Genomic DNA, 12866 nt, shown 5'->3' with positions numbered 1-12866 from the left:
GTTTCCACCCACGATCCAAAGATGTACTGATTGGTAGTTTAATTGGTCATTGTAAATTGTCCTGTTATTAGGCTAGGATTAAATTGGGGATTGTGGATGGTGTGGCTCGAGAGGCTGTATCTCAATTTAAAAAAAACTACAAAGTAATTATAAAGAATTATATAAAAATAAAGTTAGAGGTTAAAGTACAGATAAAGAATAAAATGTTCATAAATACCAGCATGCATTTACAATGTAAACAACATTATACAAATGGATTATAGTGCAGCGACTCAAGCTACGTCCACACTAGACCGGCTAAATCCGTAACTGAAGCTTTTTCACTTCGTTTTGACCCTCTGTCCACACTGAAACGGCGTTTTCCTCCCCTGAAAACGGAGCTTTTCTAAATCGTACTCCAGAGTGTGTAAATTTGAAAACGCCGCTTGGGCAGGAGTAGTGTGGATGGGGTAACCGGAGATTTCTAGGAACGTTGTCATGACGTGCCGGAACAGATGGCAACAATTCATTATTTTCCTGAACGCAACCCCCACACAATCTAACAATTTCAGAACAGACGACAACAAGACTGAAGCCAGAAGAGTTTGAAATGTACTCACCAAATACTTTGACCCATAACTTACTGAATAAATAAGTATAATCACTTTGCCCTGTTTTCTGTCCTTACTTGTATGAAGGTGGTTTATCTATTTATGCAAGTACTTCTCTGACAATAGATCTGTTACAGCCTAATGTAGCATTGTGTGGAAATACAAGATAACACTGATTCAGACATGTTTTAGACATTTAACAAGGTGCTTTATTAATGCAACAGAGTTAGTCAGTTTTTCAATATTCGTCGTCAGCCGGGTCATACTGTCCGTGAACTCCCTGTCGGTTGCCTCCATACCCTCCAGTATTTGTTTTTATCAGTTTTAAGTCCTCCTGCGCGAGAGCCAACAGCTATCCGTCATTTGGCAATTTCCTTTTAAGTTTTTCTAGTCTGTAACTGGACAAACGCGCACTTTCACTGCGAGATTCGACACCAAACATGTCGCTTGTTTTCTGTAGATATGTCTTGCACATGCCCAGTAGGAAGAGATCGCCCAAATACCCGTTTTAATGTGGACAGGGGTATTTTCAAAAATGCTTGGTGTGGACGCCTATCGTTTTTACGCGAAACCGGCATTTTCAAAATTATCTGGTCTAGTGTGGACGTAGCCTGAGGTAATAAATAGAGGGGGGTGGGGAGGCTAACTAGAACTGTGTGGGGGAAGAAACTTTTAAGATGGTGTGAAGTTTTAATTTTAACAGTCCTATAGTGCTTTCCAGAAGGGAGCTTTTGGAAAAGGGAGTTTGCAGAATGGAAGGTGCAATGATTTTTCCTGCCCGTTTCTTTGTCTGGGACATGTACAAGAAGTTGCAGTGGATTGAAGATTGGATCTACAACATTAAAAATACATGACAGCAGAAGCAGCAGGGACTGAAGGTGGAAAGGAAGGCATGGTGTTTTCAGGAAGTATGTGGAACCTTTTGCCAGGGTAATATGTGCGGAAAGGAGAATAGGATAGATCCATTAAATTTTGGAGGTGAGTACTGGATGAAAGTAAAGACGATTGTAGAAGAGCTCCATTTTGAAATGGACAGTGGAGAAGGGGAATTAAAGTGTTTGGGATGCTTGACTATGTCAAACTATAAAGATTAGATATGGAAACGTACTACTAGTTTGTAAGTTATAAAACTCTGGTTGTACAAAGTATGGAAATTATTTACTAGCTTGTGTATTTGCTGTATTTTTCTTAGACTCAACAATAATGAACATAGTGTTTTCACGGGGGTTGCAATTGTCCAATGTGTCTGCAAGATAGGTAAGGTCTTATTTTTGTTTTCTGAATATTTTTCTGTTTTTTTAAAATAAATTCTTTAATAATAACACTTCAGGTGAATACTTTGAATTGTAGTTCATTTGTATCTTTAATATACCTGCCCATACTTGTCTGCATAGCTGAACTAAATCAATTATTAGTTAGATTTACAGAAGCTTATTCAGTTGGTTAATTTTCACTTCATTTTCTGACATTGCTCCACAAATAAGCCTGATACGACTACCTAACTAATCTATTGTTCTGTCTAGCAAAGTTTCTGAGTGAAGTAACAGAAGTATTCAAATCTCACTCAATCTTTTCTACTTCTGTTCATAATAGCCATGCCATTTTAGTCATCTGAATCTATTAATGAGTACTAAATATATGTTTATATAACTTTATATTCTTTGTAACCAGTGCTTGAATCCAATAGTGCAAGCACAGATTCTTTTTCTCTGAAATAAAATCAGGGTATATTTTATTTCGGTTTTTATTTAGATCAGAGAGAATTTGTATTATTTTATGTTAGAACCATAGATGGTCATGCCTTTGCCCCCCATCATTTTAACTGCTTGAATGGACTGCATTCTGACAAAGAATAACAAATCGTGTTGATGTGATCTGTCCTCCTAATCTAATCTATTAGCATTGTATTAATCTTGTGAATTTATGTTAAGCTGTTCCAAGGAAAGTATACAATCAGCACCCATTTTATAAGGTACGTCTTTCTAGTACTGGGTAGAATTGGCCTTTTCCCCAGAACAGCCTGAATTCCTCATGGTAAAGTACAACGTGGCACTTAATGATGCTTAATTGCTATTAAAGAACAAATGTGTGCCAAGGAAACATTCCATACACCATTACACCACCACTACCAACCAGAACCATTGTCACAAGGCAGGATGGGTCCATGGATTCATGTTGTTTGTCCCAATTTCTGTGCCTACCATCTGCGGGTCACAGCAGAAATTGAGATTTGTCAGATTAGGCAATGTCATATTTTTTCCAGTCTTCAGTTGTCCAGTTTTGCTGAGCCTGTGCTCACTGAAGTTTCAGTTTTCCATTCTTTGCTGACAGGAGTGGAACACGATGTGGTCTTCTGCTGCTCCTGTAGCCCGTCTACTTCAAGATTCGATGTTCTAGGCATTCAGAGATGATGTCCTGCACACCACAGTTGTAATGCTATTGTCACCTTTCTGTTAGCCTGAATCAGTCTGGCCATTCTCTTCCAACTTCTCCCCCACAAAGGCATTTTCCCCCACAAAACTGCCACTCACTGGAATTTTTTTAACACTATTTTCTGTAAACTAGAGGCTGCTGTGTGCAAAAATCCCAGGTGATCAGCAGTTTCTAAGATACTCAAGCCACCCCTGCTGGCACCAATAATCATTCCATGATCAAAGTCACTTAAATCACATTTCTTCCCCATTCTGATGTTTGGTCTGAACAACAACTGAACCTCCTGACCATATCTGCATACTTTTATGTGTTGAGTTGCTGCCACATGATTGATTAAATATTTGCATTAACAAGCAATGTACCTAATATAGTAGTATATTTACTAGTTCACTCTGCACTGTCAGGTACAATATTTCAAATGATGTCGACCTCAGGAATGTATAACTAAAACATCCATTCTGTCCTATTCACAAAGTACACTACAGATGCTGTGGTCAAAGTAACACGTACAGCACGCTGGAGGAACTCAGCAGGGCGAGCAGCATCCGTGTAAACGACCAGTCAATGTTTCGGTCCTGACAAAGGGTCTCGGCCCAAAGCATTGACTGCTCGTTTCCACGGATACTGCTGGACCTGCTGAGTTCCTCCAGCGTGTTGTACGTGTTGCATTCTGTCCTATTTGTTTCTGATTCCCCTTGAGCTCAAGCCCCCAGTTATCTGGTCTCCTCTAACTAGTCTCTGGATCATCCACAGATACATTTGCTACATCAGCAGCAACTATGCCTTCAGTTACCAAAGTCTTACACTCTGGAATTCTCTTTAAACCTTGTCACCTCCCTACCCCTTTCTCCTCATTTAAGATATTTTATAAAATGTTTCTCTTTGATTTGTGTTTTGGTAATCTGCCCAAATACAGTGGATTACAGTTAATTGGGGCAAGTCGGGACCAGTACATTTGACCTAATTAAGCAGCTGTCCCAATTAGATGAAGCTTTATGGATATAGTTAAAAAGCTATATATAAAAAAGCAAACTACCTTGTAACAAATTATATGTTTACAGTAAATGAAATACAGAACAAATGAGAACACTACCAATGCTACTACAGTACTATAATTCCTAATAGTTATCGACAGAGGAATTCATCTGGTGTTACTGCCATTTTCTTTTGATTGACTATAAATGAACAAAATTAGCACAGACACCTAGTGCAGGTGATGGGCGACCTTCATACAATGCTTTCAAGGATTGCATCTTGCAAATCTTCATTTTCATTGTAACATTCAACGCGACTGTCAATACCTTCAAATTCTTCATAGTTCCCAACTTGTTGAAATAGTTTCATTTTCAATCCTGGCCATTTCTGGCATCTCCAAGCCCAAATGCTTGAATCCATATTGAGCAAAACAGTTTTGAATTATCTTACTGCTTATTTCACAGCAGCTATCAAAACACAGCTATAAAGTAGTTTCAGAGTACATTTATTATCAAAGTATGTATGCAGTATAAACCCTTAGGTTCGTCATCCCACAGACAGGCATGAAACAGAAAACTATGGAACTCGTTCAAAGAAAAAGCATCAAACCCCAACACATATAAAAAAGAACAGGTCATGCAAAGGGCAAAAAAATAGAGTGAGAAATGCACAATATTAAACATCAAACCAGAAAGTCATTGAAATATTTTAGGAATGTTCAGATTAGTTCAGTTGAATTTAGCACTGTTGTTTGTTGACAGCAGGCTGCATAGCCAGTCCAGCCCAACCAAAATTGCACAAAATAGCAATAAAAAAAGAGTGACCAGAAACCAGAAACACATCATAACACAAACCTACAAAGATCAATCTACAAACCATATCGATTAAACCTTACCCAAGACCTCATACTCTGGCAGCATTGGCCGAGAAGGAAAGATAGAGACTGACAGGTCAAATGCAGGCACCTTTTTCCGGGAACAGCGAGAGAGTGAGACCGATCACATGCAGGCACCTTCTTCCGGCAGCAGCGTATGAGAGGGATAGTTAGACTGGTCAAACGCAGGCAAATGGCGCTAAATACCCGCTCGCCTCTTGTTCTTGTCCTCATTGATTTCAGTCTTCCTCGATGCTTTAACTGGCGATTCCAGTGAGAATAGAACTGATCATAAGCTCATACACTGTCTCCAGGCTTCTTGGCCTCCAGTCTGTCCACTTTGCTTGAAACCTCATTGAACTCCCTCGGCAACAATAAAGCACCGGATTATATGAACATAAGAAATAGGAGGTGGAGTAGGCCATCCGGCCCATCGAGCCTGTCCCGCCATTCAGTAAGATCATGGCTGATCTGTCTGTAAACTCAGCTCCATCTACCTGCCTTCTCCCCATAACTCCTAATTCCCTTACTTTGTAAAAACCTATCTAACTGTTTCTTAAATAAATTTAGTGAGGAAGCCCCAACTGCTTCCCTGGGCAGAGAATTCCACAGATTCACCACTCTCTGGGAAAAAGAGTTTCTCCTCATCTCCATCCTAAATCTTCTCCCCTGAATCTTGAGGCAATGTCCCCTAGTTCTAGTCTCACCTACCAATGGAAACAACTTTCCTACTTTTATCTTATCTATTCCTTTCAAAATTTTGTATGTTTCTATAAGATCCCCTCTCATTCTTCTGAATTCCAGAGAGTATAGTCCCAGGCAACTCAATCTCTCCCCATAGGTTAACCACTTCATCCCTTGAATCAATCTGGTTAAACCTCTGCACTGCCTCCAAAGGCAGAATATCCTTCCTCAAGTACGGCGACCAGAACTGCACACAATAATCCAGGTGCGGCATCACCAGTACCCTGTATAGTTGCAGCATGACCTCCCTGCTCTTAAATTCAAACCCTTTTGCAATTGTTACGAACCCCGTAAATGGGTCACTTACCAGCAAAGATGGAGAGGTCTGTTGAAGTCTGATGGTACTATTTTTAACAGTATTTATTAGTAAAAATACACAAAAATAATATCAATGCAAATATACAGATAATATACGTCATCAATACTAAATCTAAAAGTGCGGGTATAGTAATAATCAATAAGAAATAGCTCTATCGTTGTCTAGGGGATAATGTATTGTCCGATGGAAATATAAAGTTCACTCAGTTCATGCAGGCTGCAGCCTTTGGGGACCGCTGGGTTGCAATGGTTGGAGAGCGAGAGAGTTTTGGGAGAAAAACTTGCCGGCTTTCCTTTTATGATTTCGATCCGTCAGGAGTCCCGTTGGTGTGGCCGTTCACTTGTGGCCTCACCTTTAGCTAAAGCCGTTGTTCTGTGGTGAGCCCGCCAATCCCAGGCAAGGGAAGGACGCACACGAGCCCCCCACTGGCTGTCGCTATTAAACGCTGTCACTGGATTTCCAGTGTTTCTCCTGGTGCGTCTAAAGGGGTTGTTCCCCAGACCCTCTTTTATCCTTACTCACGGGGTCTCAGATGTCAATCAGGTTGGGATGATACAATCCCTCAACCAGGCCACTCTGGTCGTCCCCTGAGGGGCTTCAATGAATAGTACAGTACTCAATACACAATTCCGTCTCCAAGAGACAATAGCCGTTATCAATGGTTTTGTTTCGCTGAGGCCAGGACACATTCCAAACCTTGTGGATTCCGCGTGTCTCTCTCTCATTTCCTGGGTCCCAGACCCGAATTAATAGCGATCTTGCGATTCTCAAAAAGGAGGGGGCGACTTTGTACCCTTTGGCCCCTCAGAGTTGCGGCACATTCGTAACACAATGAAGGCCAACATTCAGTTTGCCTTCTTAATAGCCTGTTGTATCAGGAAGCCAAAGTTTTGCAATTCATGCACAAGCACTCCCAAGTCCCTCTGCACAAAAGCATGCTGCAATCTTTCACCATTTAAATAATAAGCTGCTCTTCTATTATTCATAGAAACATGGAAAACCTACAGCACAACACAGGCCCTTCAGCCCACAAAGTTGTGCCGAACATGTCCCTACCTTAGAATTTACTAGATTTCCCCATAGCCCTTTATTTTCCTAAGCTCCCTATACCTATCCAAAAGTCTCTTAAAAGACCCTATCGTATCCACCTCCACCATCGTTGCCAGCAGCCCATTCCACGCACTCACCACTCTCTGAGTAAAAGACTTACCCGTGACATCTCCTCTGTACCTTCTCCCCAGCACCTTAAACCTGTGTCAATAGACAATAGACAGTTGGTGCAGGAGTAGGCCATTCGGCCCTTCTAGCCAGCACCGCCATTCACTGTGATCATGGCTGATCATACACTATCAGTACTCCATTCCTGCCCTCTCCCCATATCCCTTGACCCCTCTATCTATAAGAGCTCTATCTAACTCTCTCTTGAATGCATCCAGAGACTTGGCCTCCACTGCCTTCAGGGGCAGAGCATTCCACATATCCACCATTCTCTGGGTAAAAAAGTTTTTCCGCATCTCTGTTCTAAATGGCCTACCCCTTATTCTTAAACTGTGGCCTCTAGTTCTGGAATCACCCATCAGCGGGAACATGCTTCCTGCCTCCAGCGTGTCCAATCCCTTAATAATCTTATATGTTTCAATCAGATCCCCTCTCATCCTTCTAAATTCCAGTGTATACAAGCCCATTCGCTCCAATCTTTCAACATATGACAGTCCCGCCATTCCGGGAATTAACCTTGTGAACCTACACTGAACTCCCTCAATAGCAAGAATGTCCTTCCTCAAATTTGGAGACCAAAACTGCACACAATACTCCAGGTGGGGTCTCACCAGGGCCCTGTACAGCTGCAGAAGGACCTCTTTACTCTTATACTCAATTCCTCTTGTTATAAAAGCCAGCATGCCATTAGCTTTCTTCACTGCCTGCTGTACCTGCATGCTTGCTTTCATTGACTGATGTACAAGAACACCTAGATCTCCTTGTACTTCCCTTTTTCCTAACTTGACTCCATTTAGATAGTAATCTGCCTTCCTGTTCTTGCCACCAAAGTGGATAACCTCACATTTATCCACATTAAACTGTATCTGCCATACATTTGCCCACTCACCCAACCTGTCCAAGTCACCCTGCATTCTCATAACATGCTCCTGACATTTCACACTGCCTCCCAGCTTTGTGTCATCGGCAAATTTGCTAATGTTACTTTTAATCCCTTCATCTAAATCATTAATGTATATTGTAAACAGCTGCAGTCCCAGCACCGAACCTTGCGGTACCCCACTGGTCACAGCCTGCCATTCCGAAAGGGACCCGTTAATCGCTACTCTTTGTTTCCTGTCAGCCAGCCAGTTTTCAATCCATGTCATTCAGTCAGTGTCCTCTTGTTGCCAACCATTTTAGCCCTGGGAAAAAGCCTCTGACTATCCACATGATCAATGCCTCTCATCATCTTATAAACCTCTATCAGTTCACCTCTCATCCTCCGGCACTCCAAGGAGAAAAGGCCGAGTTCACGCAACATATTCTCATAAGGCATGCTCCCCAATCCAGGCAACATCCTTGTAAATCTCCTCTGCGCCCTTTTTATGGCTTCCACATCCTTCCTGTAATGAGGCGACCAGAAGTGAACACAGTACTCCAAGTGGACACATACAAACAAGCTGGATGAACTCAGCATGTCGGGCAGCATCCGTTGAAATGCGCGATCAACGTTTCAGGCCGAGACCCTTCGTCAGGACTGACAAGGGATCTTAGCCCGAAACATTGACTGCTTATTTCAATGGATGCTGCCCGACCTGCTGAGTTCATCCAGCTTGTTTGTACGTGTTGATTTGACCACAGCATCTGCAGTATACTTTGTTTGTACTCCAAGTGGGATCTGACCAGGATCCTATATAGCTGCAACATTATCTTTCGGCTCCTAAATTCAATTCCATGATTGATGAAGGCCAATACACCATATGCCTTCTTAACCACAGAGTCAACCACAGAGCTGCTTTTTGCGTCCTATGGACATGGACCCCAAGATCCCTCTGATCCCCCACACTGAGGAGAATCTTACCATTACAGACAGACAGACGTACTTTATTGATCCCGAGGGAAATTGGGTTTCGTTACAGCCGCACCAACCAAGAATAGTGAAGAAATATAGCAATATAAAACGCTAAATAATTAAATAGTAATATGTTAATCATGCCCAGTGGAAATAAGTCCAGGACCAGCCTATTGGCTCAGGGTGTCTGACACTCCTAGGGAGGAGTTGTAAAGTTCGATGGCCACAGGCAGGAATGACTTCCTATGACGCTCAGTGTTACATCTCGGTGGAATGAGTCTCTGGCTGAATGTACTCCTGTGCCTAACCAGTACATTTGGGAGTGGATGGGAGGCAGAATACTATATTCTGCCATCATATTTGACCTACCAAAATGAACCACTTCACACTTATCTGGGTTGAACTCCATCTGCCACTTCTCAGCCCAGTTTTGTATCTAATCAATGTCCCGCTGTAACCTCTGACAGCCCTTCACACTATCCACAACACCTCCAACCTTTGTGTCATCAGCAAATTTACTAACCCATCCCTCCACTTCCTCATCCAGTTCATTTATAAAAATCACAAAGGGTAAGGGTCCCAGAACAGATCCCTGAGGCACTCCACTGGTGACGGACCTCCGTGCAGATTATGACCTGTCTACAACCACTTTTTGCCTTCTGTGGGCAAGCCAGTTCTGGATCCACAAAGCAATGTCCCCTTGGATCCCATGCCTCCTTACTTTCTCAATAAGCCTTGCATGGAGTACCTCATCAAATGCCTTGCTGAAATCCATATACACTACATCTACTGCTCTTCCTTCATCAATGTGTTTAGTCACATCCTCAAAAAATTCAGTCAGGCTCGTAAGGTACAACCTACCCTTGACAAAGCCCTGCTGACTATTCCTAATCATATTATACCTCTCCAAATGTTCATAAATCCTGCCTCTCAGGATTTTCTCCATCAACTTACCAACCACTGAGGTAAGACTCACTGGTCTATAATTTCCTGGGCTATCTCTACTCCCTTTCTTGAATAAAGGAACAACATCCGCAACCCTCCAATCCTCCAGAACCTCTGCCATCCCCATCGATGATGCAACGATCATCGCCAGAGGCTCAGCAATCTCCTCCCTCGCCTCCCACAGTAGCCTGGGGTACATCTCATCCGGTCCTGGCGACTTATCCAACTTGATGCTTTCCAAAAGCTCCAGCGCATCCTGTTTCTTAATATCTACATGCTCAAGCTTTTCAGTCTGCTGCAAGTCATCACTACAATCACCAAGATCCTTTTCCGTAGTGAATACTGAGGTAAAGTATTCATTGGTTCCATACATACTTTCCCACTGTCACACTTGATTGGTCCTATTCTTTCACGTCTTATCCTCTTGCTCTTCACATACTTGTAGACTGCCTTGGTGTTATCCTTAATCCTGCCTGCCAAGGCCTTCTCATGGCCCCTTCTAGCTCTCCTAATTTCCTTCTTAAGCTCCTTCCTATTAGCCTTATAATCTTCTAGATCCCTAACATTAGCTAGCTCTCTGAACCTATTGTAAGCTTTTCTTTTCTTCTTGACTAGACTTATTACAGCCTTTGCACGCCATAGTTCCTGTACCCTACCAGAACTTCTCTGTCTCACTGGAACGTACCTATGCAGAATTCCACACAAATATCCCCGAACATTTGCCACATTTCTTTCATACGTTGGAAGGAACCATTCCTTCCTAAGTGGGTGATCTCGCATATACCAATGTTGTATTCCATCTGCCAGCTCTTGGCCCATTCACTTAACCTGTCTGTATCCCTCTGCAGACTCTCCACATCCTCTGTACAATTTGCTTTTCCACTCAGTTTAGTGTCAGCAGCAAATTTTGCTACGCTACACTCAGTCCCCTCGTCCAAATCATCAATGATTTGGTAAACAGCTGTGGGCCCAGCACCGATCCCTGCAGCATCCCACTCACCACAGACTGCCAACCGGAGAAACACCTATTTATACCAACTCTTTGCCTTCTATCGGTTAACCAATCCACTATCCATGCCAATACACTTCCTCCGACTCCATGCATCCGTATCTTATATATAAGTCTCTAGTGCAGAACCTTATCGAACGCCTTCGGGAAATCCAAGTATAGAACATCTACCTGTTCCCCTCTATCCACTGCACTCATTATGTCCTCAAAGAACTCCAGTAAGTTTGTCAATTAGGACCTGCCCTTTCTGAATCCATGCTGCATCTGTCTAATGGAAACACTCCTTTCTAAATGTTTCACTATTTCTTGATTGCTCAATTGGCCCAAAAACACACCATCAAAATATAGATCTCAGTTTCCAACAGGAGCAGAATGATACTCTGAAGAAGAAGTAAAAGTAATTTCATGAATTATCTGAAGGATGTTGCCTTTGGTCGCGTTGTTCGCTGCCACCATTTTCTTCATTTAACTCCAATTGATCAGTAACAAAAATCACTACTCTTTGATCAAAAACCTATGTGCTGACACTGTTTAAAAATTGTTCACTCTAAGCACAGTGCCTAATGGTCACAAAAGTGGATGCAACTGACACTAGTTCAAAACTGTTCCGCAACAGGCTCCTGTCCCAGTAAAACACATAGTGTCCCAAATAAACTATGGGAATCCCAGCTATTGTCTCAATAAAACGGTTAACTGATTAATTGATGACTCGATTAATCGAAATGCACTGTATCACCATAACAGACTGAGCATCAGTTTTATTTTGTTTGTTAATGCATTGAAGATGATTTACCATTTTAAGGGATTACATAATTAGACTATAAGGATTATGATCAGAATTGGCCATTTGACTCACTGAGTCTGCTCCACATTCAATCATGGACTAATTATTTTTTCCCTGTCAACTCCTTTCTCTCGCTTTCTCCCTCATGCACTTTGACAACCTTGTTAATCGTGAAACAATTTGAGGCCTGGAAGTATTTAAGTGAAAGTATTAACAGCTGGTTCCACCAAACCAACAGCTCATGACGAGATTAGGATTTGAACCCACACGCACAAAGCACAATGGATCACCAGTCCATAGCCTTAATCTCTTGACCATCTTCTCTTTTGGATATTGTTGCTGAAATGCAATTATCCCTTTATACTTTTGTACTTGATACTGGTTTATTCTAGGGTTTGGTATAATCTCCAGTGATAGTGGCCTCTGCAGTATGTTACATATTAGATTTACAAAACTATATATTACTTACCAAGTTATTACAGAACAAACAGCTATTTAATTCACAGCACAGAAACAGGCTGAATGGGCTAATTCTGCTCCTCTGTTTTATGGTTTTATTGTAAATTTTAACAACGTAACATAAGCTAACATTATTGTTCTAGGAAACCAGCTGGAGACCAATGTTACTGTTTTTTATGAAGAAACAAAGGTGAAGTTTTCGGAGGTGTCTGAGGAACTTCTTTGGGAATACATACACAGCGGTGAGCCAATGTAGGTGCAGCGCAAGTATACGACCAGAATTAGTGTACTGTACAGTACATTATTCCAGTGATTTTATTTCCATTCTTGGGCAAAAGATAATGTATTTCCGATAATTTTGATGCCTTGTAACTGCAAATTCCATGGAATTAATCCAAGTAACTGCTTACATGGTCAATAACCATGGATAAAATTCTTGGAAAGAGCTACTGAAAATTTCTCAGCAGTTCACATTGAATATCACTTGTTATCTGCTTACATATCCAAAATAAACATACAGTAATGAATTTGGACTTTCACACAATATGTTCAAACCCAACGCTGCAGAAGCTTTTTGGATTTAAAGAGTCATAGATAACTACAGCACAGAAACAAGTCCTTTGGCTCATCTAGCCCATGTTGGGCCATTTAAACTGCCTAGTCCCATCGACTTGCACTGGAC

At 41.8% G+C, this 12866-nt stretch overlaps 1 protein-coding gene across 5 annotated transcripts in view; it reads left to right on the top strand.

Moving 5' to 3' along the window:
* asmtl (acetylserotonin O-methyltransferase-like) overlaps window positions 1–12866 on the top strand; it is a 78667-nt gene that overhangs the window by 36016 nt on the left and 29785 nt on the right. For all 5 annotated transcript variants that reach the window (XM_073044189.1, XM_073044188.1, XM_073044191.1 and 2 more), the window contains 2 exons: window positions 1783–1847; window positions 12328–12436. In XM_073044189.1, the coding sequence (XP_072900290.1) occupies window positions 1783–1847; window positions 12328–12436 (174 nt within the window). The remainder of the gene's footprint in view (window positions 1–1782; window positions 1848–12327; window positions 12437–12866) is intronic.

The sequence above is a fragment of the Hemitrygon akajei genome, chromosome 4 (assembly GCF_048418815.1).
Source record: "Hemitrygon akajei chromosome 4, sHemAka1.3, whole genome shotgun sequence".
NCBI classification, from domain to species: Eukaryota; Metazoa; Chordata; class Chondrichthyes; order Myliobatiformes; family Dasyatidae; genus Hemitrygon; species Hemitrygon akajei.
Note: the sequence above shows the minus strand (reverse complement) of the source record. Positions and strands in the feature narration are given on the sequence as shown.